The 25,443-nt window shown below is 46.1% G+C and overlaps 1 protein-coding gene across 1 annotated transcript; it reads right to left on the bottom strand.

The window, feature by feature from the left end:
* Window positions 1–445: 445 nt before the first annotated feature.
* On the bottom strand, window positions 446–23,177 carry LOC140367581 (protein mono-ADP-ribosyltransferase PARP11-like). The gene is made up of 7 exons (XM_072454113.1): window positions 23,071–23,177; window positions 22,887–23,004; window positions 22,742–22,811; window positions 22,604–22,667; window positions 1,036–1,169; window positions 807–958; window positions 446–744 (listed from the first exon to the last, which is right to left on the bottom strand). The coding sequence occupies exons 1-7, from the start codon at window positions 23,167–23,169 to the stop codon at window positions 446–448; spliced, it is 936 nt and encodes a 311-aa protein (XP_072310214.1). The 5' UTR covers window positions 23,170–23,177.
* Between the last annotated feature and the right edge of the window lie 2,266 nt (window positions 23,178–25,443).

Here is a 25,443-nt window from a genome sequence, read left to right as displayed (position 1 = left end):
TTATTTTGTTTGGGCAAACTTACACTGTGCATTATGTCTCGTTCTTGTACGCCTGATTAGTTTTGAGAGCATTCATTTCTCTCTACTTAGTGACAGTTTTGTTACCATGGTTGTATAATTTGTTGTAATGTTGTGTTAAGTTATAGATAATTGTAGGTGTGACACATGTGGCTTTTTGTACAGGATACTGGACTTTTTTCAAATAAATCTAAAATTTATGCTTGAAATTGACTGTTAATTCAAAACAGCTTGGAACCATTAGTAATCTAAGTAATATAACTGTAGAATGTATTTATATTTTAAATAATGCATAGATGTTGGACAAATCAAATTTGCCAAAGGGCTTAATTTGTAAGCAGTGACCTCTAGTGACAATTGTAGTCATGTACAAGCAGTGATAGGCCTACTATTAAATAAAACATAAAATCATCAGTATCACCATGCGTCATGTATATTCAATTAAATACTCTGGATATATTTGATTACAGTCGAAAATCACATACATTTTGGGAGACACTATATGATCTACACAGCTGTCGTGGCAACGCTCCCCTTCAACTCCATCAGGTTTTGTCAACTTCTTGTCTCCCAGTGTAGATTTTCCAACCAGGACTCGTGCCAGAAATATCACTTTGGTTTTTTTATCTGTCGTGGGGAATGGTTTCCCCCCAAACAGAGGCAATGCGTCCAAACAGCTGTGACTGTACTTGTCAGCATATGCAGCATGTTTTGCAAAGTATATTCCTGAAAAAGGAAAAACCTCAAATGGCTGAGTATAAAATACATTGAATATAGCGTTTCATTACCTTTTCCAAATACATGCCCGTGAGATCCAGCCAAGGTTAAGTCAAAGTTGTACTTGCAAATAGAGTGAACATTGTGCTTTTTGGTTCCGTGAAAGAGCCGCATCTCCTTAACGTCTTTGTCACCATGGATCCTCATCAACTGCTTTTTCTTTCTGTACCACAAACACAGAATAGTCAATATTTGTCACATTTTAACAAGCAATATTTTTTTATATTTTTGGTGTCCTACCTGCAGTAAAATTCCCACAAGTCCTGATTCTGTATCCTACAAATGGAAACAATGGGTCTGTCCAGCAGACCATCGCGCTTCATGTAGTTTGCTACAGTTAGATACTCTGCAGAGGAATAATTCAAGGGCATTAACTGTAAAAAATAAAATTAAAATAGTTATATACATAGTAAATAGTATATATACATGAATCTCAACACTCAACAGTTCAGGGCCTTTTATTGTGTAACTGGCTCTTTTGGTGACAGACATGAACTGGTGCTAGTGCTGATGTAGGCCATATTATAATAGATCCACAGTGTTGGCCATATTATAATAGATCCACAGTGTTGGCCATATTATAATAGATCCACGGTGTAGGCCATATTATAATAGATCCACAGTGTTGGCCATATTATTATAGATCCACGGTGTAGGCCATATTATAATAGATCCACGGTGTAGGCCATATTATAATAGATCCACGGTGTTGGCCATATTATTATAGATCCACAGTGTTGGCCATATTATAATAGATCCACGGTGTTGGCCATATTATTATAGATCCACAGTGTTGGCCATATTATAATAGATCCACGGTGTTGGCCATATTATTATAGATCCACAGTGTTGGCCATATTATAATAGATCCACGGTGTAGGCCATATTATTATAGATCCACGTGTTGGCCATATTATTATAATAGATCCACGGTGTTGGCCATATTATTATAATAGATCCATGGTGTAGGCCATATTATAATAGATCCACGGTGTTGGCCATATTATTATAGATCCACGGTGTTGGCCATATTATAATAGATCCACGGTGTTGGCCATATTATTATAGATCCACGGTGTTGGCCATATTATAATAGATCCACGGTGTTGGCCATATTATAATAGATCCACGGTGTTGGCCATATTATAATAGATCCACGGTGTTGGCCATATTATTATAATAGATCCATGGTGTAGGCCTGACGTCTGTATGTGTTATTTTTGTTGAGTTACTTTTAGCCGTGTCTACAGAGCCGCGGCGCAGTGAAATAGTCCAGCAGTTTCAGGAGCCGCGGCACGGCCATATAGCCTCATGGCTAACCCTAACCCTAACCCTAACCTTAACCTTAACCTTAACCCTAACCTTAACCCTAACCCTAACCCTAACCTTAACCCTAACCCTAACCCTAACCCTAACCTTAACCCTAACCTTAACCCTAACCCTAACCCTAACCCTAACCTTAACCCTAACCCTAACCCTAACCTTAACCCTAACCCTAACCCTAACCCTAACCTTAACCTTAACCCTAACCCTAACCCTAACCTTAACTTAACCTTAACCCTAACGCTAACCTTAACCCTAACCCTAACCCTAACCTTAACCTTAACCCTAACACAAGGCGGTATAGACGATTTTTCGGCGATTTGAGAACGCAGGCGGAAGTGCGCATGCGCACTCCCCCGTGCGGACTGATACAACACACACGTGCGTTTGTTTATTAGCGCGACGGAGCGCATCGCATCGCTCGTCTCCCGTAGATTTCTGTCCACTTCTGTGTCAGCTCGAACTGTCTTTCTCCGTCTTCATTTTGCCCCGTACACTGAGGGAACTATATTATGATAGATCCATGCGCTTAGGCACGCAGAAACGTGGGGACGAGCCTGACGCGGCTGCAGGTGAGCGGTAGGTGCGTTTTATGATTGATACGTGGCAGGACAAATGATTTATCCACGCCACGAGGAAATATGATAAAAAAAAAATTGCTGAAAAAAATCGTCCATACCACCTTTAACCCTAACCTTAACCCTAACCTTAACCTTAACCCTAACCTTAACCTTAACCTTAACCTTAACCTTAACCCTAACCCTAACCTTAACCTTAACCTTAACCCTAACCTTAACCCTAACCCTAACCCTAACCCTAACCCTAACCCTAACCCTAACCTTAACCTTAACCCGGCGCGGTCAAATAGCCCAGCAGTTTCAGGAGCCGCGGCACAAAATAGCCTAGCAGTTTCGGCCGCGCGCCGCGGCTCTGTAGACACTCCCTACTTTTAACAGCCAACTGAAATGTATATTTACCCCCATCTACTGGATTGAGTGTGGAGATCAATGGAAACTAATTCAGTTCTCTCTCTTGCATGTGCTGTACAGTGAATCAGCCCATGCTCAACAGTTTCTGGCTCGTGACAGTGATTACATAAACCAGGAGGACCAGTTTGCCTGTTGTATTCAGTGACCTATTGAGTCCAGTGTGGTCCATTCTCATGTGAGTAAAGGCCCTTTCTTCCCCCGTGTTCCTGCCCTTGGATCTGCAACACTACTTTGTATCTCATACAGATGAGGTCCAGTATCACAAGTTTATCCACATGACTCTTAAAAATGAACAGGCTTGACTTCATATACTTATTTCTACTACATGTGTTCTGGTCAGAGTGGAGCAACTGACCGCGGTGAAGTTAGTTTCACGTTGGACATTGGATATTCGCCTCCGCAACTAGAGCGAGAGCTTCCTCTGAGTGTGCCCCGCCTGCAGTAGCTCGACGCGGGGAGCTGCACGCTGAAGTGCCGCTTGGTACGCCAGTTAGGGACCGACTCTAAAGTACCGTTTGTTTAAAAATGTGTTATCTTAAAAACATCAAACGTATTTAAATTTAAAAAACAAAACAATATTGAGCATGAATCCAATTTGCTAATATTAGATGCAATAGTCCTTTTGGGTTGAAAAATTAACCCTTTGTAGATTTTTAAGGAATATTTTTTGTCAAAAATCTAGGATTCTTATCAATAGCTCCTAAGTCAGCTAGCCTAGATAGTAAACGCTAAGTGATTATAATAGTTTGAGTTTCCAGGTATCACGCACACCTTTTACTTTTTCAAATTAACCCTTTATAGATTTTTAAAGATTTTTTTTTGGTCAAAAATCAAGGATTCTTTTCAATAGCTCCTAAGTCAGTTGACCTCGAAAGTCAAACCCAAGTTATTATAGTAGTTGTGGTCTCCAGGTATCACGCACACCTTTTGCTTTTTCAAATTAACTCTTTGTAGATTTTTAAGGAATATTTTTTCGTCAAACTCCTCCTTGAGCCGACACCTTAACGTGGTGGAGGGGTTTGAGTGCCCGAATGATCCCGGGAGCTATGTTGTCGGGGGCTTCATGCCCCTGGTAGGGTCTCCCAAGGCAAACAGGTCCTAGGTGACGGGTCAGACAAAGATCGGTTCAGAAGCCTCTTATGACGACGACACAATCAAGGCAGTTCACGTCGCCCGGATCGGCGTCACCGGGGCCCCATCCTGGAGCCAGGCCTGGGATGGGTGCTCCATGGCGAGCGCCTGGTGGCCGGGTCTTACCCCACGGGGCCCGGCCGGGCACAGCCCGAAAGAGCGACGTGGGGCCGCCCTCCCGTGGGCCCACCACCCGCAGGAGGATCCATAAGGGGCCGGTGCAGAGAGATCTGGGCGGCAGTCGACGGCAGGGGCCTCGGCGACCAGATCTCCAGACACAGAGACTAACTCTGGGGACATGGAATGTCACCTCGCTGGGGGAGAAAGAGCCTGAGCTTGTGCGGGGGGTTGAGCGATACCGACTAGATATAGTCGGCCTCACCTCCACGCACAGTTTGGGCTCTGGAACCCATCTCCTCGAGAGGGGCTGGACGCTCCACTTCTCTGGTGTTGCCCGCGGGGAGAGGCGGCGGGCTGGTGTGGGCTTGCTGATAGCCCCTCAGCTCAGCCGCCACGTGTTGGAGTTTACCCCGGTGAACGAGAGGGTCGCGTCCCTCCGCCTTCGGGTGGGGGACAGGTCTCTCACTGTTGTGGCGGCCTACGGGCCGAACAGCAGTGCAGAGTACCCGGCCTTCTTGGAGTCCTTGGGAGGGGTACTGGACAGTGCACCGACCGGGGACTCCGTTGTTCTACTGGGGGACTTCAACGCCCACGTGGGCAATGACAGTGACACCTGGAGAGGGGTGATCGGGAAGAACGGCTTCCCCGATCTGAACCCGAGCGGTGTTCAGTTATTGGACTTCTGTGCTAGCCACGGATTGTCCATAACGAACACCATGTTCAAGCACAAGGGTGTCCATCAGTGCACGTGGCACCAGGACACCCTAGGCCGGAGGTCAATGATCGACTTAGTTGTCGTGTCATCAGACCTCCGGCCGCGTGTCTTGGACACTCGGGTGAAGAGAGGGGCAGAGTTGTCAACCGATCACCACCTGGTGGTGAGTTGGATCCGCTGGCGGAGGAGGAAGCCGGACAGACTTGGCAGACCCAAGCGCATTGTGAGGGTCTGTTGGGAACGTCTAGTGGAGCCCTCTGTCAGTAGGGTATTCAACTCGCACCTCCGGGAGAGCTTCTCCCATGTCCCGGGGGAGGCTGGGGACATTGAGTCCGAGTGGACCATGTTCTCCGCCTCCATTGTTGATGCGGCTGCTCGGAGCTGTGGTCGCAAGGTCTCCGGTGCCTGTCGTGGCGGCAACCCCCGAACCCGGTGGTGGACACCGGAAGTAAGGGATGCCGTCAGACTAAAGAAGGAGGCCTATCAGGCCACTCTGGCTTGTAGGTCTCCGGAGGTCATCGACGGGTATCGGCAGGCCAAGCGAGCCGCGGCTCGTGCTGTCGCAGAGGCAAAAACCCGGGCCTGGGAGGAGTTCGGGGAGGCCATGGAGGAGGACTATCGGTCGGCACCAAAGAAATTCTGGCAAACCGTCCGGCGCCTCAGGAAGGGGAAGCAGTGTCTCACAAACACCGTTTACGGTGCGGGTGGAGGCCTGCTGACCTCGACTGGGGATGTCGTCGGACGGTGGAAGGAATACTTTGAGGATCTCCTTAATCCCTCAGTCACGTCTTCTGAAGAGGAAGTAGAGACCGGGGACTCGGAGGCTGGCTCATCCATCACCCAAGCTGAAGTCACTGAGGTTGTCCGCAAACTCCTCGGTGGCAGGGCTCCGGGGGTGGATGAGATCCGCCCTGAGTACCTAAAGTATCTGGATGTTGTAGGACTGTCTTGGTTGACACGTCTCTGCAACATCGCGTGGCGTTCGGGGACCGTGCCTCTGGACTGGCAGACCGGGGTGGTGGTCCCTCTGTTCAAGAAGGGGGACCGGAGGGTGTGTTCCAACTACAGAGGGATCACACTCCTCAGCCTCCCGGGTAAGGTCTATTCCAAGGTACTGGAGAGGAGAATCCGACCGATAGTCGAACCTCGGATTCAGGAGGAACAGAGTGGTTTTCGTCCCGGTCGTGGAACACTGGACCAGCTCTATACCCTCCATCGGGTGCTCGAGGGTTCATGGGAGTTTGCCCAACCAGTCCACATGTGCTTTGTGGATCTGGAGAAGGCTTTTGACCGTGTCCCTCGGGGTGTCCTTTGGGGGGTGCTCCGGGAGTACGGGGTCCGGGGCCCTTTGCTCAGGGCTGTCCGGTCCCTGTATGACCGGAGCAGGAGCTGTGTTCGCATTGCCGGCAGTAAGTCAGACCTGTTCCCAGTGCATGTTGGACTCCGCCAGGGCTGCCCTGTGTCACCGGTTCTGTTCATAATTTTTATGGACAGAATTTCTAGGCGCAGTCAGGGGTCGGAGGGGGTCCGGTTTGGGGACCACAGGATCTCATCTCTGCTGTTTGCAGACGATGTTGTCCTGATGGCTCCATCAAACCCGGACCTGCAACATGCACTGGGACGGTTTGCAGCCGAGTGTGAAGCGGCTGGGATGAGAATCAGCACCTCCAAATCCGAGGCCATGGTTCTCGACCGGAAAAAGGTGGCTTGCCCTCTCCAGGTGGGTGGGGTGTCCTTGCCCCAAGTGGAGGAGTTCAAGTATCTCGGGGTCTTGTTCACGAGTGAGGGAAGGATGGAGCGTGAGATCGACAGGCGGATCGGTGCAGCGGCTGCAGTGATGCAGTCGCTGCATCGGACCGTTGTGGTAAAGAGGGAGCTGAGCCGAAAGGCAAAGCTCTCTATTTACCGGTCGGTCTACGTTCCTACCCTCACCTATGGTCATGAGCTTTGGGTAGTGACCGAAAGAACAAGATCGCGGATACAAGCGGTCGAAATGAGTTTCCTCCGCCGGGTGGCTGGGCGCTCCCTTAGAGATAAGGTGAGGAGCTCGGCCACACGGGGGGAGCTCGGAGTAGAGCCGCTGCTCCTCCACGTCGAGAGGAGCCAGCTGAGGTGGCTCGGGCATCTGTTCCGGATGCCTCCTGGGCGCCTCCCTCGGGAGGTGTTTCAGGCATGTCCCACCGGGAAGAGGCCCCGGGGAAGACCCAGGACACGCTGGAGAGACTATGTCTCTCGGCTGGCCTGGGAACGCCTCGGGATCCCCCCGGAGGAGTTAGAGGAAGTGTCTGGGGAGAAGGAAGTCTGGGAGTCCCTGCTCAGACTGCTGCCCCCGCGACCCGGCCCCGGATAAAGCGGCAGAAGATGGATGGATGGATGGATTTTTCGTCAAAAATCAAGGATTCTTTTCAATAGCTCCTAAGTTAGCAAACCTAGATAGTAAACGCTAAGTGATTATAGTAGTTGTGGTCTCCAGGTATCACGCACACCTTTTACTTTTTCAAATTAACTCTTTGTAGATTTTTAAGGAATATTTTTCGTCAAAAAACAAGGATTCTTTTCAATAGCTCCTAAATCAGCTAGCCTAGATAGTAAACGCTAAGTGATTATAGTAGTTTGAGTCTCCAGGTATCACGCACACCTTTTACTTTTTCAAATTAACCCTTTGTAGATTTTTAAGGAATATTTTTCATCAAAAAACAAGGATTCTTTTCAATAGCTCCTAAATCAGCTAGCCTAGATAGTAAACGCTAAGTGATTATAGTAGTTTGAGTCTCCAGGTATCACGCACACCTTTTACTTTTTCAAATTAACCCTTTGTAGATATTTAAGGAATATTTTTCGTCAAAAAACAAGGATTCTTTTCAATAGCAAACCTAGATAGTACATGCTAAGTGATTATAGTAGTTTGAGTCTCCAGGTACAACGCACGTGTACCTGGGACGTGGGAGGAGTTTTGGGGCACAACTGTTGGCTGCCGCACCGGCAGCTGAAAAAACAAATCATCCTCAAATGACTGTTCATCTTCTACGATTGGTGCTACAGGTGCATCCGGAGGATTCACACCAGGGACAGTGGCAGGGGAGTCACTGCAAAGCAGGGCCTTCAACAGGGATCGGTGGACCCTTTTTACCTTGGTTTGTTGATCCACAGGATCCACTGTGTACACCACACCATCTTCCCTTGGGGCTTGCAGGACAACATAGGTTGAGGACCCCACAGGTCTTGGGTCTTCCGACAACCCCTAGCACTGTAATCGCGAAGTAGCGCCAGCTGGCCTTCCTTAAATGGCACATCTCTGACCCGTTGGTCATGATTTGCCTTTCTGCGTGAGGCCGCCAGACGCAATCTTTCTCTTGCCCCGTTGAAAGCCACCTGATGACGCGTCTGGTGCTCTTTTCACCCACTGTTACGAACCTAGGGGTTCTGTAGGGGTGTCAGCTCCCTGGGCAGTGGGAGTCAGCACCCTCTCCTGGTTGCCAGGTGATTCTCTCCACTGCAGGTCCCTCCTAACACACCTTAGGATCGTTTGGCTTGAGTGGAGCCAGCCTGGATATAAGGGAGCCTGGTGAGAGCAGATACATATCACACTACACTTAGTTAGTTGCCATCTACACAGATACATTAGTTTCTTTTGTCAGGGCCTGATTGTTTATAATAAAAATATACTATTAATTATTGTGAGTGCTGTGTGGACTCCCCTCTTTGTTTGGCTGCCGTTGAGCCAGGTGGTCGTAACACCCACTCATGCACACTCCCCCCCTCCCACAGGGTCTTGCACCCTACCCAACAAGAAATCAATAGGCAGACGTGGTTCTTGTCCAAACATCAGGAAGAATGGAGACTCACCAGTGGACTGGTGAGAAGTGGTGTTATGTGCGTAGAGCACCTGTGGTAAGCAACCACTCCAGTCCCTCTTATGGGATGCAGGAAGAGCACGCAACATATTGTGAAGTTTTCGATTGAACCGCTCACACTGCCCATTTCCTGCTGGGTGGTACGGAGTAAGATAAGACAAGATAAGATATTCCTTTATTGTCCCACATGGGGAAATTTCATTGATGCAATGCAGGTAGATACAGAGGTAGACACAGAAGAAAAGAACAGATCACTTATAGGAAGTTTGAAAAACACTTTCAGTAGAAGATCTCTTATAAACAAAAACTCCCATAGACAAAAACTCCCATTACCCAACAAGGGATGGAGGGGAAAAATAATAAAGATATAAATAAATAAATAGATACATAAATACCATTGCATGTGATCACGACAGTAATTGCACATGAATATGTGTCACGACGGCACATATTGCACATATGACGGAATTGCACATTGTTAAGTCAGTATTGCGAGTGTTCAGGACTAACAGTGTTTGTTATAAAGTCTGATAGCAGCAGGAAGGAAAGACCTGCAAAACCTTTCCTTCACACAGCGAGGGTGGATCAGTCTCTCACTGAAGCTGCTCTCCAGAGCGGACTGCAGGGGGTGACACTCATGGTCAAGCATAGATGTGAATCCAGCCAGGACCCTTCTGTCCCCCACCTCCTGCACCGAGTCCAGAGCGCAGCCCAGGACGGAGCTGGACTTCTTGATGACTTTGTCCAGCCTCCTCCTCTCCCTCTCTGCGATGCTGCTGCTCCAGCAGGCCACACTGTACAGGAGGGCTGATGCCACCAGAGTCGTAGAAGGTCTTCAGGAGTGGCCCTGTCACTCCAAAAGACCTGAGTCTCCTCAGGAGGTAGAGCCGACTCTGGGTCTTCCTGTACAGTGCGTCTGTGTTATGAGTCCAGTCTAGTTTGTGGTTCAGATGAACACCCAGGTACTTGTATGAGTCCACTCTCTCAATGTCCCTTCCCTGGATGTTCACTGGTGAGGGGGCAGTGGGGTGGCGTCTGCGGAAATCCACCACCATCTCCTTGGTCTTCCCCGCGTTGATGAGGAGGTGGTTCCGCTGACACCAGTCCACAAAGTACTGCGCCAGTCCCCTGTACTCTGCATCATCGTCGTCCGTGATGATTCCGATGATGGCAGAGTCATCAGAGAACTTCTGCAGTGTCGTGTCTGAAGTCTGCAGTGTAAAGGGTGAAGAGAAAGGGCGCGAGGACAGTGCCCTGGGGCGCCCCCACACTGCAGGTCCGAGTGTCAGACACACAGTCCCGTGCTCTCACAAACTAGGGTTGGTCCGTGAGGTAGTCCAGGATCCACTCTGCCAGGTCATACTCCACACCAGCAGTCTCCAGCTTGTCCCTCAGGAGCTGATGGTGTTGAAGGGGCTGGAAAGATCGAAGAACAGGATCCTCACAGAGTTGCCAGGCTTTTCCAGGTGAGAGAGAGAGCGATGCAGCAGGGAGATGATGGCGTCCTCCACTCCAATGCCAGGCCGGTATGCAAACTGCAGCGGGTCCATGACTGAGCTCACGGTGGAGCGGAGGTGGTCCAGGACCAGCCGCTCCAGTGTCTTCATCAGGTGGGACGTGAGAGCCACCGGCCTGAAGCTGTTGAGGTCTTTGGCGCGCGGTGTCTTGGGCACAGGTACCAGACAGGAGGTCTTCCAGACCTGTGGTACCACCCTCAGCTTCAGGCTCATGTTGAAGACATGCTCCATAACTCCACACAGTTCATCTGCGCAGGACTTAAGGAGCCTGGGGCTGATGCCGTCAGGTCCTGCTGCCTTCCTCACTTTAATCCTCTTCAGCTCACTCCTCACCTGTGCTGCTGTGACAGTCAGTGGTTGGCAGGGGGACTGTGTGCTGGGGGGATGGGTGAGTCCAGGCGAAGTGGGGAGCTGATGGTCCGGGGCGGAGAAATGAAGAGGAATGGATGCAGGGCATTGTCCAGCTGTGGAAGAGGGAGCATGCAGCTGTGCAGGGGGAGGGGCGGGTGACCAATCAAATCTCAAGAAGTGAGAATTTAAATCAATCACCCACTGTAGATCCCCCTCTGTCTGGGCAGGGGGGATTTTGAAGCCCGAGATGGTTTTCAGGCTTCTCCACACTCCCTGAATGTTCTTCTGCTGCAGCTGCTCCTCCATCCTCCTCTTGTAGCCGGCTTCAGCCTGCCTGATCTTCCTCCTCAGCTTTTTCTGCACAGTCCTCAGCTCCTCCTTGTTCTCTGACCTGAAGGCTCTCTTCTTCTCCTTCAGCAGAGCCTTCAGTTCACGGGTAATCCATGGCTTGTTGTTTGGAAAACACCGCACCATCCGGGAGGGAACAATGTTCTCAAAACAGAAGTTGATGTAGTCCGTGATGCACTCTCTGATGGTGTTGATGTCCTCCCCATGGCCGTAAAGCTCAGTCCAGACAGTGGTGCTGAAGCAGTCCCTCAGAGCCTCCTCGCTCTCAGCAGACCACATCCTCACCACACGGGACACCACAGGCTGCCTGCGCATGATGGGTTCATACACAGGCCTCAGATGTACAAGGTTGTGGTCCGAGCTGCCCAGGGGAGGGAGGGGGGAAGAAGAATAAGCCTCTTTGGTGTTGGCAAAAAACAAGTCCAATGTTCTATTGTTTCTGGTGGGGCAGGTAACATACTGGGTGTATGTTGGTAGAACAGAAGAGGGAGAAGCGTGGTTAAAGTTACCAGAGATGAGGAAGCGAGCCTGTGGATGCTGTGTTTGCAGCCTACAAGTGCAGGAGAGCAGTGCTTCACAAGCATATTCAGCATTGGCAGACGGGGCCACATAGACTACGATCAAAATCACATGCGAGAACTCCCGGGGCAGATAATATGGCCTCATGCCAATAGCCAATAGTTCAATATCCGAGACTTTGTAATCTCATACAGCTTACACAACTGCTGGATGAGAGTGCTCTCAAAGTTTCGTCCCTGGTCCGAGTGTATGCGTGCCGGCACACCAAACTTTGCAAACCACTCTGTGACCAGGACTTGCGCCACAGTGGAAGCATGCTTGTTGCGGGTTCGAACTACAAGTGTGTATTTGCTAAAAACGTCAGTCATGACCAGCACGTTTTCCAGACCAGTGGAGGTCTGCTCTAACAGGGTAAAGTCGATAGCAAGGATTTCGTTTGGCTGTGAAGCCAGTAATTGGCCCATAAAGGCGTGAGGAACCGATTGGTTGTCCTTTGCATGCTGACATCTCTCGCAAGCCTGGCACCATTGGGCTACCTCCCGTGACATACCTGGCCAATAGAACCGGGAACACAGCAAGGCCAGAGTCCTCACTATTCCTTGGTGTCCATGCTCCTGATGGACCTGGGTGAGGACATTCTGGACCAAGGCTTTAGGCAGAAGGAGTTGATACACAGCCCCACCACCGTCAGGACGAAACACCTGCCGATACAGCAGCCCCTCTAACTCTACCAGGCGGTCCCACTGGGCCAGCACTAAGAGGGCAGTCGAAGAGAGGGCTCGTCGCTCTTCACGAGTGGGCTGTCGATTTTGTTGCCAAAAGGTCAGGATCTCCTGTATGGCGGGGTCAGACTGCTGAAGCTCGCGGAGGTCAGCAGGGGCAACTTGCGGTAGAAAAGTCACAAGGGACTGTGTTGCCTGTGTAACCACTCCTTGTAGGGCTTGTTTTAACTGCCCAGGCAGACATGTACCCCAAGTTCCCGGTGCCACTTCCTGTAAGGAAGTGCCAGGCTGGCGAGACAAAGTGTCAGCATTTTGGGAGAGCACTGCCCCCAATCCAGCATGACTTGCACCAACCTCCAGAATGAATGGGAGGGAGAAGTCAGCGTAGGCAAAGTACCGGGTGTGGTGTAAAAATGTAATGTCTTTGCCTGATGCCATAGAACTTAGGTCAGCATATGTTTAACATCTGGGTCACACTTCTTATGGCTCTGTATGCAGACATCCCTGGGTAAACAGACTGACAGCTGCGGATCCAAGGATGTCTCGCATGCGGTAGAACATTGAGTGTGTTTCTCTGCAATATGTTTAGACTGGTTTTGTGCATACGTGGCACCTGTTGTGCCTTAATAAGCTGAACTCAATGTTTGCTCTGGTCAGATCAGGGAGGGACAGAACGGCAAATGTCAGGGAGAGCTTTTTTGGCTGTGCACGGCTAAAATAAAGAACCACTTTTGAACAAGACAACTTGGTTATATTTTGCCTCATTTTCTCTGTCATTTGTTATAGAATAGTTTCCGCAACAATTTGGTGTCAGAAGTGGGATCCTTCGTCCGATGACTCGTCTTCGCGGGCCGTGACCGGTGTTTGGCCACCTGAAACGATAACAAGATTTCAGCCTCATTCCTCATCATTTGGGAGAGAGGACCGTCTCATTGGCCTGGGAAGACAGCGTCGGCGCTAGGATCCGAGCAAAGAGAAAAGTTGTGGTGAGTCGTCGAAAAGAAACATACGCTCTGCACAGACGTGTGCAGTTTGCAGAGAGCTCTGATATGGGAACCAATCAATCTAAAAGTGAAGTGTCCATCCCGGAGACACCTGTCATGCTGGCAATGTCAAATAAATATGGGAAGGAGTGTCTGGAATGCCTGCCAACGTGGGCGAATAAGTTTGGATTTCCAACTGGAGGTTCACTGAGCACTAATCAAATTGCAAATCTGAAAGCAAAATTAGAAAAAACAAAAAAAGAGACATTAGAGGGAAATAAAACGGTGTCCACATGGAGAAGCACGAGAAATGGATCAAACTGTGGGAAACTGAGGCCGTAACTCGGGAAAGGAAGAAATTATGCAAACAGATGACCGGTGTGAGTGTGAAAGAGAGTGAGAGTGAGAGAGAGCAATCCACACCCTGCACAGAGCACTGCACAGAGCACTGCACAGAGCACACAGGCTGGTGAAGGCACAAAAACACATGTGCCCCTGCATACACACGGACACCCGCACCACAACACACACGGACACTCTCACCTGAACATATTACTGTGTCAGTTCCTTCTATTTACCCAGATCTCACCTGCCTTTCTGCGGCGCGGCTGGACCCGGATTTGGACGCCTGTCCAGTCAGAATCACCATGTCCAAGCTCGAGGAGGAGGACATGCTGGAGGTCGTCACCCACCCCACACCAGAGAGGGCACCACCCGTACTTCAACCAGCGACACGGGCCCTGCGAAGCAACGCACCGCCAGGACAGCTTCTAACGTGTCCGATGATTGAAGTGGCCGGACCCGATGGGCAATTTTATGTGTACCGGCCCTGGTCAAAGGAGGAGGTCATGGCTGTGGCGAAATCGCTGCCCAATCCAGTCACAGATGGAAAAACCTTTGCCAAAGATTTCACCTAGTTTTGCGCCGAGTACCGTCCCTCCGGACTGGAAAGTCGTAAAATTCTGGGTTTTGCTATGACATTGAGTGACTTTGCGAAAATAAAGACAAGTATCCCGTAGAATCACTTGCATGCCGACAAACCCATATATGAGGACAATGTGGAATACACTGCTGCCATAACAACCCTGACCACTGCCATCGCCCGTGAGTTCCCGCTGGTGTATGACTTAACAGCAATTGACAGATGCGTACAAATGCCAGACGAGTCCCCGGATGAATACATACACAGGCTCACCCAGGTGTTTGACCAACAAAGTGGCATGAAGGACTTGAAAGACCAAGCAGGCGGTCCATATGAGGTATTGCTCTGTCAGGCAATAATCGGAGGACTGCACAAGAACATTGTCAAAGCAATCAAGGGCTCATACGTGGGCGGCATCAAACGGCCCAAACTCGACGTACTGTCTGACCATGCGCGTCATGCATGGGAGATGATACAAGAAGAGAAGGTGAAAGATAAAAAGACAAAAGAAAAAGAAAAACATGATGCAACTCTAACGCTCTTCTCCAACACGGTTGCCGCTCCAAGACAACAACAGCAGCAAAACTATGTCCACAGACGTGGCCGTGGAAGACGGGATGGACAGAGAGGTGCGTGCTACGTGTGTGGTAAATTTGGACATTTCTATCGAGACTGCCCACATCAGAACCTGCGACCACACAGTCCTGGACCACAGCATGGGGCCTACTTTGGGCCATATCCAGGACAGCCACAGCAACAGGCCTGGTCAGGGCCACAGCAACAGTCTTATCAAGGACAGCAGCAGCCATATCCAGCACCACCACAGCACCTAAACCAACAGCGGCCTGGAGGGAATTATGGGTCGGACTGACTGGACGGGGCTAAAGGGGGGTCTCAGCGCGTGGCAGAAACAGCAGCCGGGACAACACACCCAGAGCACTTGTCTCTGCAGGAGGGTAACGAGCATGATACACTACTCACACACGCTATCTCTCATCTTGAGGCTCGAGCTGCTAAACCTAATGAAATTTATCTCACAACATCTCAATCAAGTCCGTCTCTCCCATAGTGGCCAACCTGTACATGGAGCCAACCTGTACATGGAGCACTTTGAGAAGAAGGCACTGTCCTCATTCTCAGGCATAGCTCCAAAACTGTGGCTCCGCTATGTCGATGATACTTTTGTAACAATCAAGAAACAAGAGCTGGAAACCTTCTCTGATCACATCAATGCGGTGGACCCACATATTAGGTTTACAAGAGAAGACGCTAAGGAGAATCGCTTGGCCTTTCTTGATTGTTCCACGATCAGAGGAGAGGACGGGAAACTCCAAATAGAAGTATATAGGAAACCTACACACACGGACCAGTATCTGCTCTTTGGTTCCAACCACCCACTACAGCACAAGCTGGGGGTGATCAGAACCTTACAACACAGAGCTCAAGGTGTGCCCACCAGCTCAGAGGGCAAGAAGAAAGAGGAAAAACATGTCCGAAATGCCCTCTCAGCCTGTGGTTACCCCGCTTGGGCTCTCAACAGAGTGAAGAGAACCAAGAAGCAGGACAAAAGGGAAACTGAACAGAGAAGGAAGGGTGTTTCTATCCCTTATGTGTCTGGCCTGTCGGAAAAACTGCAGAGAATTTTTAGACAACACGAAGTCCCTGTTTATTTTAAACCAGGAAACACTTTAAGACAAAAACTGGTTCACCCAAAGGACAAGTTGCCGACTCAAAAACAGAGCAATGTAGTTTATTCGATCCAATGCAGTGAAGAAAGCTGTAAAGAACGGTACATAGGTGAGACGAAACAGCCTCTACACAAGAGGCTTTATCAGCACAGAAGAAATACAAGTTCAGGACCTCAGAGCGCCGTGCATCTCCATCTTGAAGCCTCTAATCACTCGTTTGAAGACGGTGAGGTGAAGGTTTTAAGCAGGGAGAAAAGATGGTTTGAAAGAGGAGTCAAGGAAGCTATTTTTGTTAAAAAAGAAAGACCTTCTTTAAACAGAAATGGAGGGCTTAGGTTTCATCTTCCTGTTATTTATAATGGGATTCTGAACCCCTGGAAAGGTAAAGGACATTCAGATGCTAATCAGGTACTCAGGGTGGTTGAGCCAGGGTCTCACAAAGACAAAGAGGTTTCTAATAGCCCATTAAGATTCTGAATAGGCTAGCTCGGTAGATACAAGGGGGAGTTTCTGTTGAAACAAACAACTCTTTCTACTTCAGGAAGGCTCCTCCCAATGGGCGGGTCTTACCACAGAACAGTATTAATATCGGAGTTATCGACCTAAATTCTGTTATTGACAATGACTCTTGGATGAGAGTCGAAACGTCTATTTTTTCAAACTGAGTCCAGATGACTACAACTGAAGCTTTTTCTACTATCTCAATCAAGTTCTAAATTTCCAGAGTTCTCTTTAATTGTTAATGGTGAAAAAATAAATTTTCTTGTGGACTCAGGAGCTACACGTTCTGTAGTAAAAAAATCTGCACTAAAAAAAAAAGTTAAGTGGTCGCTACACATATTCATTAGCGGCGTCTGGTGAGACATAAAAGGAACACTACACCTCTCCTTTAACATGCTCTGATAGCAGTGGTCAAAAATTCAAACATGAATTTCTATATTCTCACTCGTGTCCTGTCAATCTTCTTGGACGAGATCTCATGTGTCATTTGGGTCTTTGTCTCATCTCCACTTCAGATGGATTAAAGGTGACGACTATCAAATAATTAAATTATGATTCAAATTTCCTTATGGAGCTCACAGCTCCCAAATCTAATTTTCACTGGAAATTGACCCCTAATTCCTCAATTGAACTGATTTCTTTAGCTCAGAACAAAGTGAAGCAAACTGATGACACTGACTTTAGAGATGTAGGAGAGCTGCAACACATTCCTTGTTTGTCACAGACATAGAACTGAATGATGCTGTGGTGTGAATGTGGGGAAGATGTACTAATGACTGACTTCTTTTACTGGGATGATCATTTCTCTGGCGTCTCTGTGCCACTCCCAGACTATCTCGAAAATTTAAATTTGTCTAATACAAATATGTATCTAGCATTATCAAAACCTATTATGGCTAACTGGGGGGAAACTCAAGATTTTGTTAAAGATTTCTGTGGAGGACTGGGTTGAAATGCCTGATTCTGATGCGTTGTTTTAACATTCCACAAAGTCTTGGAGAAAGCGTTTGTCTCTAGCTTTGCAGACTGTTTGTTGTGTTTCCAAAGACATAGATAAGAGCAACGCTGCTGAAGGAGGTTTTTTTTTCAAACATTTACATGCAGAAGGCCACAAAGCGAGCCTTTCTAAATTACAATTCGTTAAAGAGGAAGTCACCTTCCTGGGTCATGTGATATCTAAACATGGTAAAAGCATTTCCACAAAGCGTGTTGCAACAATACAAAATATTCCAAAACCAATAACTAAGAAACAATTGATGTCATTCCTGGGAATGTGTTCATATTGTCGACAATTCATCCCAAATTATTCTGTAATGGAGTCTCCTTTAAGTGCACTCATTCATAGTAAAGGCCTTCGGACTAATGACAAAATGACCTGGACAGAGGAAGCAGACAAAGCTTTCTGTGAGTTGAAAATGGCCTTACAGAACTGTAAGGCTCCAACAGCCTCCAACTCTGACCCGACCCAACTAGACCTTTCACACAGACTGTCCACGAACGCAACGGCTGCATGACGTCTGTCCTTTTGACCATGGGGGCTCCCTACGACCTGTCGCTTATTTCTCTGCTAAACTGGACCCAGTTGCAGAAAATTTCTCATCTTTCTATCTCATTGTTGTTTCCACTGACCGGACCCGAGGGAGGAGCCACACACTGAGGGAGGAGCCGCTCACTAACCCTGATTTGATTCTTTTTCTAGATGGTTCTGCATCTTGGGACGCAGACACAGGACGGAAACCGAGTAGGGTTTGCAGTGTGCACTAACTGAGAGGTGCTGGGCTCAGGTCCCCTGCCCAGACACATCTGTAACCATAGTAACCATAGGACTGTGACCATTTTTACTGTATGTTTTGTGTCTCATGTAGCATCCATCCCACATTCTCTCAATGCCATGCAGAGCTTTGCCACAACAGAGGAAATCTCTGTGTGGAAGAAGTCTGAGGCGTGGAAAAGGGGTGAAGTTTGGTTGGTCTGCTTATCTAAATATGTTTTCAGGCAGATGGTGCTGATTTCACATGGCCGTGACCTGCATCGAAGGGGGGAATGATAAATTGGTTCACAAAGATTTTAACATTTATGCCCAAAAGATTTGTCGATGCTTAGTCCCGGCATGTGGAGGCGTTTCCATGGAAACACGCCTCCAGCAACGCAGTGGTCAAAGCTCTGAGTACCACGCCGGGACATGGCGTCCTGTAAAGAATTGTATGCACTGTTGTTCTCTATTTCTGTGCAGGTGAAAACGGCTCTCCCAAAGGCAGCTGAAGCTGTCCTCCACAACTTCAAACCAGGTGACTGGATCCTGGTCCGAGAGCCGAGGCGCAAGCATTGGAGATCTAAGCGTTGGATTGGGCCTCTACAAGTTCTTCTCATCACCGACACTGCAGTGAAAGTTGCAGAACGGGGCACCTGGATTCACGCATCACACTGCAGAGCCATCTTCAGCTCACCTGTGGAGATCAACGACAACGCGGCTGTCTGTCCACCTGTGGGTCAGACACACGGGCCGACCACTGAGGACGTCGTGGGACCTTTGAGTTGCAACGATCTCAAGTGCGAGAGAGCGGGGGGCAGAGCAGGTCGTAAGGCTCGACCCGCACAACCAGAGCGGTCTGATCGGGTGCTCCGAGCACGTGGCACTTTGCCAAACCACAGCGCAGTTTAAAGCTCCACTTTCCTCTGCAGCGTTTGGTAATCACATCTACACAGACAGTCTCCACTTTCCCACTTTCCTCATGGCTCCTGAGCCACACCTGGAGCCCAAGAGCTCCAACAAGATCGACAGGAGCACCGACAGGTCTTTGATCTGTAGAATCATATTTCTTGTCCCGTTGTTGTTGTTGTTGTTGTTTGCAGCTTTAACATGGTTGATACTTCATATTGCTCTGCTTAATTTGATATGTCCAAAAGAACAAAGTTTAGACCGTAACACTCGCACTCTGCAGAATCATGACTCACTTAAAGCCACAAAATTTGGACAACAGGGGAAAAAGTATTATTGGCATTGTTCCCAAATCTAGGTGTGGGTTAAACTGATGTTGCGTGTAGAGACTCTTAGCTATAGATTTACTTCCTTTATCAACACAACACTGGCTACTATTGAATTACAGAGAGAAGAGCTGCATGCACTTCGCGCAGTGGCACTTCAGAATCGCATCGTCCTCGATCTGATAACAGCCTCAAAGGGTGGAGTCTGCATTTTACTGCGCCAAGCTTGTTGTGCATACATTCCCTCTAACGATGAGGATGGAGGAGCAATCCAACAGGGACTCGCAAATTTGACTAAGCTCCGTGATCTCATGGAGTCAGAGACTCTGTCCCACACTCACTCTTCGTCGGTGTTCGACTGGTCTCTGTCCTCCTGGCATAACAGACTTATCAATTTTGCTATAATTATGGTAGTGATCTTAATCCTATTCTCCTGTGTGATCCCATGCTTGCACAGGATGATTAGTAAGACGGTTTCTGCCCAATTTGTGTCCATTCAAATGACAGGACCTGACACAATCACTCCACCTGGTGATCCTGATTATGTGAGTGACTCAGATGATGACTCCATCTGCAGAGGAGTCCTGTAGATTAGTTTCAGATATAACAAAAAAAATTAGATTAGAACCACTTGGTTTTATTTTTTTTATCTATTCTTAATCATATACTTAACCTAATCACCGGAGATGAACTAATCATTGTTTGCGTTTTAAATACATGTGCTCATTTTGCGGTAATGTGAGGATTGAGACACTGGTTTAAAGTCCCAGGACAAAAGGTTTATACTCTGAACATGTGTTAAGTGTTTCTCCTTTGACAGTTTTGCTTCTGCTGAATTTTGATGATGTGCTTAACATTCTTTTGATTTTCAGGTTGTTGATTTACTTATATTGATTGATACATTGTTGACATTTTTTTGCTAATGATTAATAATAAACCAGGGGTTTGATTCTAATCATAAGGGGGGAATTGTGGTGTAAAAATGTAATGTCTTTGCCTGATGCCATAGAACTTAGGTCAGCATATGTTTAACATCTGGGTCACACTTCTTATGGCTCTGTATGCAGACATCCCTGGGTAAACAGACTGACAGCTGCGGATCCAAGGATGTCTCGCATGCGGTAGAACATTGAGTGTGTTTCTCTGCAATATGTTTAGACTGGTTTTGTGCATACGTGGCACCTGTTGTGCCTTAATAAGCTGAACTCAATGTTTGCTCTGGTCAGATCAGGGAGGGACAGAACGGCAAATGTCAGGGAGAGCTTTTTTGGCTGTGCACGGCTAAAATAAAGAACCACTTTTGAACAAGACAACTTGGTTATATTTTGCCTCATTTTCTCTGTCATTTGTTATAGAATAGTTTCCGCAACACGGGGCCGTGGTGAGCTTGGCTTTTAAGGCCTCAAAGCTCTGCTGACATTCTGTGGTCCAGGGTCCAGTATCACAGGCCGTTTCCTTGACCATTTATCAGTCAGTTCAGCAACTCTACGGTGTTTGCTAACTGCTAAAATAATCCTTGATTTTTGGCGAAAAATATTCCTTAAAATTCAAAAAGGGTTAAATTGAAACAGTAAAAGGTGTGCATGTTACCTGGTGACTCAATCTACTATAATAACTTGGGTTTGACTTTCTAGGTCAGCTGACTTAGGAGCTATTGAAAAGAATCCTTTTTTTTTTTGACAAAAAATATTCCTTAAAAATCTACAAAGGGTTAATTTGAAAAAGTAAAAGGTGTGTGTGATACCTGGAGACTCAAACTACTATAATCACTTAACGTTTACTATCTAGGCTAGCTGATTTAGGAGCTATTGAAAAGAATCCTTGTTTTTTGACGAAAAATATTCCTTAAAAATCTACAAAGAGTTAATTTGAAAAAGTAAAAGTTGTGCGTGATACCTGGAGACCACAACTACTATAATCACTTAGCATTTACTATCTAGGTTTGCTAACTTAGGAGCTATTGAAAAGAATCCTTGTTTTTTGACGAAAAATATTCCTTAAAAATCTATAAAGGGTTAAATTGAAAAAATAAAAGGTGTGCGTTATACCTGGAGACTACAACTACTATAATCACTTAGCATTTACTATCTAGGTTTGCTATTGAAAAGAATCCTTGTTTTTTGACGAAAAATATTCCTTAAAAATCTACAAAGGGTTAATTTGAAAAAGTAAAAGGTGTGCGTGATACCTGGAGACCACAACTACTATAATCACTTAGCTTTTACTATCTAGGTTTGCTAACTTAGGAGCTATTGAAAAGAATCCTTGTTTTTTGATGAAAAATATTCCTTAAAAATCTACAAAGGGTTAATTTGAAAAAGTAAAAGGTGTGCGTTGTACCTGGAGACTCAAACTACTATAATCACTTAGTGTTTACTATCTAGGTTGGCTGACTTAGGAGCTATTGAAGAGAATCCTTGATTTTTGACGAAAAATATTCCTTAAAAATCTATCAAGGGTTGAATTGAAAAAATAAAAGGTGTGCGTGATACCTGGACACTCAATCTACTATAATAACTTGGGGTTGACTTTCTAGGTTACCCGATTTAGGAGCTATTGAAAAGAATCCTTGATTTTTGACAAAAAATATTCCTTAAAAATCTACAAAGAGTTAAATAGAAAAGGTAAAAGGTGTGCGTGATACATGGAGACTACAACTACTATAATCACTTAGCTTTTACTATCTAGGTTTGCTAACTTAGGAGCTATTGAAAAGAATCCTTGTTTTTTGACGAAAAAAATTCTCTGAAAATCTACAAAGGGTTAATTTTTCAGCCCAAAAGGACTATTGCATCTAATATTAGCAAATTGGATTCATGCTCAATATTGTTTTTTTAAAAATATAAATACGTTTGATATTTTTTAAGATAACACATTTTTAAACAAACGGTACTTTAGAGTCGGTCCCTAACTGGCGTACCAAGCGGCACTTCAGCGCGCAGCTCCCGCGTCGAGCTACTGCAGGCGGGGCACACTCAGAGGAAGCTCTAGCTCTAGTTGCGGAGGCGAATATCCAACGTCCAACGTGAAACCAACTTCACCGCGGTAGCAACGTGCACTCCGCGCATGGATCAACTATATTATCTCCGCGACACAATGTAGTCAAATCAACAGCCAAAGAATTGATATTTCGGCCCTACTTGATAAGGGCAAGAGGCATCCATCTGTTCCCAGAAGACAGGAGCAGCAGAGAAGCAGGAGCACCTGTAATACGCAGTTTCATTAGTTTCACTTTCATTTGACAGGAAACAGAAACCATGTCAGACCTGTTCATTTACCTGTTCTCTACATCAAAACTGCGTTGGATTCTTCGTTGTCTTCCTGTTTTTATGTCGGTTTGTAACATGGCTATGCAGAAGGGAGAAAAGTTATGATTATCATGTCATTACCTACTGAATTTGAATTAAATTTAAATTTGAGAACCTGTAAAATCAATTCTTGAGAGATGTGAGTCCGACAAAAAAAATGTAAAATCTCTACTTGAATGCTGTAGATAATAGTTGTCAATGTCTTGGCTAATTAGGGGGTTGTCAGGGTCATCCTGTGGGACAGAGAGACAGTCTTCAAAATCTGAATGAAAAAGCATCGTTAGAGTTGTAAGTGTTACCTCAACTCTGTGCCACTGTCCACAGTCTGCCAAGTAGTACCAGCTCCATGGTCTGTCTGAGGTGTCCATGACTTCCACTGTGTCCCACATGTCTGCCATGGGCCTGCACCTTTAGGTAATGCCTGTGCACTCTGTCAGCTTTCTCTTATTCAAACCATCCCACACCACGCCTGAAAGGGAGGCTGGCCCTATTCATGACCAGAGAAATGTACTGTATGTAAGGTGCAAATGTAACGGTTGCTATGGTTGGCAAATTTATTGACTCCTTCTTTGTTTTATGGCAGCTGGTATCCAAGTGTTATCGTTTAGACCGTCTATACTTCAGACTTTACTCGTCAGACTTTATTCTTCAGACTTTATTCTTCAGACTTTATTCGTCCAACTTTATTCTTCAGATCTTATTCTTTAGACTTTATTCTTTAAGACTTTATTCTTTAGATTTTATTCTTCAGATTTTAATCTTCAGATTTTATTCTTCAGATTTTATTCTTCAGACTTTATTTGTTAGACTTTATTTGTTAGACTTTATTATTCAGACTTTATTCGTCCAACTTTATTCTTCAGATTTTATTCTTTAAGACTTTATTCTTCAGATTTTATTCTTCAGATCTTATTCTTCAGACTTTATTCTTTAGACTTTATTACCCCCCCTCACCCCCCATTACTGATTTCTTCTTCTTGTATGGTTGTTGTTGTTGTTGTTGTTGAGGTTGTTGTTTTATGGCGGTTGACATCCGAGTGTTGCATTACCGCCAGACTTTATTCCTTAGACTTGTTGTTGTTGTTGTTGTTGTTGTTGTTGTTGTTTTATGGCGGTTGGCATCCGAGTGTTACATTACCGCCAGACTTTATTCTATAGACTCCATTCTTTAGTTCAAAGCACATGAGATCCTCCTCCTCCTCCTCCCCCGCGTTCCTGCCCAGGGCTCTGCATGGACCAACACTGCCCTGTATTTGATGGAGATGCCGTCCAGAATCACAACGACAACAACATTTCTGCCAAAGTTTATACACATGACTCTTGATAATAGGCTTGACTTCAAATTTGCTTAAGTCAAATGTCACATCAATTGATGGCCGCCTTAGGGAACTTTTAGCCAGCGAATCCCCCACATGTGCAGGAACCCAAATGAAGGAAACCTTCAAATCCTTATTTTCTTTAATGATACAGCCAACTTTAAGCATCTCAAAGTGCCACAGTGTCTTTCTTCCACCACCTTGTGACAAATCGTATCGTTACTGTCATAGTAATTGTTTACAGATTTGTGACCGGACAGGTCAAATGCTATATCCATGATAAGTTTCAGAATTATGAGAATCTCGGACCGTTATAGCAAATGACAATTTCAAACCAAATATGATATTCTTTGAATAGTAAAAGTCCTCAAGATTCTGCAGGAAGCCAAGACTCATGCTCCCTACATACACTTAAGCCCATTTTATTATCAATACAATGATAAAATAATGTAGAAGAAAATATTGAAAGTAATTTTATTTGTCAAGACAAGCAATTATCATAATTTCAGTCCAAATCCAGACAAGGTTTCATTGAAATGGAAACAGGGTTTCTTGTGTGTACTTTTTTTCTGAATAGAAAAAGTGACTGAGAACAGTTTATATGAATACAGAATGAAAACTGTAAGTGAGGCCCCGTATTGCAACATCCTATGACCCACCAACGGGGACAAGAATCTGCAACAAACTTCTATCAGGTATAATAACAAATACTGATTATTAACCTGTAGGTGTCATTTAATGAGACAAATACATTTAGAAAGTAACATTTTAAGTAAATATATTATCTGACACCTTATGTGGTCATAGGATAAAGGTTTTAAATTTGACGTTGAGTCTCAGAGGTTTGAGAGTATAGTGTCATTGTGTCCTTGGGCAAGACACTTCAGTTTTGCAGTTTAACTATTAATATGTAACTAATATGATAACTGTTACTTTTCCAAGCTTTTTGGTTAAGGACAGGCATGTACTCTCAGGTCTTCTGTAGCTTGGGATCCTAGGCCTGCCTTCTATTCTACATATTCGATATACTTAAATCTACTTATATCTAAAATATTTGAATAGTGTGAAAAACATGCGCACGTTTAATGTGCATTTTGAACATTGAAAAAGTGAACTATGGACAAATGCTTTACAGCTAGTATCACATAAAATTAGAAAACTCAAAACATATACACAGTATACACAAATCCTTTCACAGAAAGGATAAATTATTACAAAATAATAAACATATTGCGTATCCATTCACAGCACTAATGTGTGGAGCGGGAACATGCTGCACTTTTTTTGGATTGCAGAAAGCTCATAGTGCCCCATGTAAGGCTCATCTAAAAATGCTCACATTACAATCATGACACT

This window comes from Eucyclogobius newberryi, unplaced genomic scaffold (genome assembly GCF_026437365.1).
Source record: "Eucyclogobius newberryi isolate DKJ021-1_F unplaced genomic scaffold, fEucNew1.0.hap1 SCAF_2, whole genome shotgun sequence".
NCBI classification, from domain to species: domain Eukaryota; kingdom Metazoa; phylum Chordata; class Actinopteri; order Gobiiformes; family Gobiidae; genus Eucyclogobius; species Eucyclogobius newberryi.
The sequence above is the reverse complement of the archived record's forward strand: the minus strand, read 5'-3'. Positions and strand labels throughout refer to the sequence as shown.

Excerpts from the sequence above, each read along its gene's own strand:
- LOC140367581 (XM_072454113.1), bottom strand. The coding sequence starts at position 23,169 with ATGGCAGACATGTGGGACACAGTGGAAGTCATGGACACCTCAGACAGA. Across the intron at positions 22,812-22,886 it reads CTCAAGAATTGATTTTACAG|CCATGTTACAAACCGACATA; the intron begins GTTCTCAAATTT and ends CCTTCTGCATAG. Across the intron at positions 22,668-22,741 it reads AGTTTTGATGTAGAGAACAG|GTGCTCCTGCTTCTCTGCTG; the intron begins GTAAATGAACAG and ends TGCGTATTACAG.